General features: G+C 32.1%; 1 protein-coding gene across 1 annotated transcript in view; it reads right to left on the bottom strand.

Moving 5' to 3' along the window:
- Positions 1-2,464: 2,464 nt before the first annotated feature.
- LOC115929311 (tyrosine-protein kinase receptor Tie-2-like) overlaps positions 2,465-2,884 on the bottom strand; it is a 9,851-nt gene continuing 9,431 nt past the window's right edge. Inside the window, exon 7 of the mRNA XM_030998043.1 lies at positions 2,465-2,469. Within this exon, the coding sequence (XP_030853903.1) occupies positions 2,465-2,469 (5 nt within the window). The remainder of the gene's footprint in view (positions 2,470-2,884) is intronic.

The following is a 2,884-nucleotide window of genomic DNA, read 5'->3' as shown; positions in this document are numbered from 1 at the left end:
GTCATCTACATATCAAATTAAAGCTCTTAGTGACACTAGTAAAAATATTGCAGATGAAAACCTATAGTTTTGGTTTACTTTAGTTTATAGACCTATTTGGTCTGCCTAACAAGTTTGTCTACTACTACTCGCTGTAATTTGAAAATAAAAATATGAAGTGAATAGTGTACGTGTTTTATCATTACGCATTATAAGTGGAGAGGGCTAGCATAAAATCAATGTTATTTATTTTAACTTGCAATTATGTTCTGCTATATTCGTGCTGTAAATATTGTAATACATCAGCGGTGGATCGAGGATTTGAAAATAATAGGGGGCACAGTCGGCAAATTTGAAAAATGTGGGGAGAGGGGGCAGCCGGATTATTAAAATGCATCTCTCCCCCCCCCCCCCCTGGATTCGCCACTGATACATTGTACAGTTGTGTATTGTTAACTGGTAAAAAAAATACTAAAATATAGACGTTTGATGGATTAAATGCATATGTTTTTTACCTTCTTTTTAAGTCGAATCCTGGAGAAAACTCTTAATCAAGTTTATTTTAATTGATTTAAATTATTAATATGAAAAGACTTTTTGAAACACAAAGGATGTGCATTATTCGAATAGAGGGGAATAGCTCTGACACAGTACTCCCACTAAACCTCCTGGCACTAGCCTGAGACTGTTAGTCCCAAATCAGCTGTAAAATATTAATGTTTTGGTTGGTCTTGTTTAAACCGATTTTTAAATTTTTTAAATATAATGTTCACTCTATTATCACCATCCATCGATATCAGCACTATCATCACATCTCCATCACCATCATTACAATCATCATTTTCACCACCATCACCACTACTATCATTATCAATCAGTCTCGCAAACACTACCACTGCTTTCATCATCACTATGTGGCATAACACAATCATGGTCATCCCCACCCCTATTCATTGCCCATCATCTCGAGTGTAAATTAATGCAATAAAGTTCTATGAAGAAACATTATTGTACACTAACAGTGGTGTTCTTTGTGCGAACCAAAATCGTGGCACGCAATCCTAGACAACATATTCAAGCAGAAAATCCACAACATTCCAATTAGCTTCAATGTTATTCTTCAACACTCTTCTCTTACCATCAATGATATTTCAAACTTAAGAACGCGATCGATGACACTTTCGTCATCAATTTTATAATTATTACAAAACTTCATTTTCTCATTTAATTATTTAGAATCCTTCAGATTTTGATCAGTTCTGTAAAGTAGGATTTCCTTCCAGAGCTTTAGTTAATACACTCCATCATCAATTGTCAGTTCAGTTAAGACTTAATCGTCCATCATTTTTTTTCTGTCACTTTGTCTAAAATAAGAAGTATGCCATGCAAGGAATTTTTTTTATTTGATTTGATTTGATTTTCTTCTGCATTCATGTAAGTACACAGTTTATCGATAACAATAATAACATAAAGTACAATAAGTATTTTCTGACAGTGAATCATAAATAGGCAAATTCATATATGTATATATATATATATATATATATATATATATATATACATTGTTATTTTCAAATCGAAATGATAAACTGTCATTAATATTAAATTTCCTCAAACATTTTTACACATTATACATTTTTTGCGGAAGAAGGACTGTCATTGTAAGCAGATTGCTTGATAATACGACAGCCCCAGACCAAACTCATGAAATAGATTCACACGGTTATTAGGCAGAAACGGATAGGTAATTGAAAATACAAATTTGATGATGATGATGATGATGATGATGACGATGATGATGATGATAATGATTCGACTAAAAGAGGAAATGACATTATAATAAAGACTAAAGAGTTTACACAGAGATTTTACCTTGAATATTCTGATAATAACATTGTTTTAACTTTGGCCTTAAGTAAGTAGAGGGAGCAACATGATTTAATAGATTCTGGGAGAGAGTTCCATAGGTCATGACCATGGTGTCTTATGGATCTATGGGCAATAAGTAATTTAATAGATGAAAATTGAGGAGGAATTACGGGTAGGGTATAGAGTAAATGGCTTTATTCATAAATAGTGTAACAGTATTGAAATGAAAGAGGGGGCCATATTATTAAATACTTAAACAGATCAGTTAACTTTGTAGCGAATTTATGTGGAATACTATTAGGATTTTCAGTTTGTGTAAAATATTGGACTTGTGTGAGACAAATATGGTGAAACCAGTAAATAAACGAAAGGCTTTCTTTTGCAATAAATAAATAGAGTTAATTTTAGTTTTGGCGCTGAGGCCCATACTAATTGCAATATGTTATATACGGTTATTTCAATGAATTATAAAGCATAACAAGCGAATAACATGGGATAAATAGCTTCAGACAAAGAAACATTTACCGATGAGTGCAAGTCGTTAAAGCTATTTTTTTTAAAGATAAATAAGTAAACAAATATTTTTTGAAACAAAGTTCACAAATTTTACATAACTTTAATCTGTCGAATCTTCAAAAGAGATAGAACACACCAATAATAAAAATAAACAACAAATATGTATAACAAATTCCTGTCTTAAAGATACTGTTTCCCTTTTGCAGCCAACATCAAATTCTGTAGAACTTTGCAGGAATTATGAATATGTCATGTAATGTATGTCCTATCTGTAAAATTTAAACGTTAGCAGTGTCCTAATATTGATATATGCAAGGAAACCTGTTTACTTGCAAGTTCACTGTCAGACACTATTGAGTGATTGACTGGCTTTCTTCTTCTTTGTAATAACATACATAAAAGAACTGTAAAGGGTACATGAGCATTTGTCTACATCAATAACCCACCATTCGATACAACGGTCTGAAAATCAGACTATTACTTACTGGCTCTATAGCTCTTAAGTCGTTTCGACAACTAA

Source organism: Strongylocentrotus purpuratus, unplaced genomic scaffold, assembly GCF_000002235.5.
Source record: "Strongylocentrotus purpuratus isolate Spur 01 unplaced genomic scaffold, Spur_5.0 spur5_scaffold_4, whole genome shotgun sequence".
NCBI classification, from domain to species: domain Eukaryota; kingdom Metazoa; phylum Echinodermata; class Echinoidea; order Camarodonta; family Strongylocentrotidae; genus Strongylocentrotus; species Strongylocentrotus purpuratus.
Note: the sequence above shows the minus strand (reverse complement) of the source record. Positions and strands in the feature narration are given on the sequence as shown.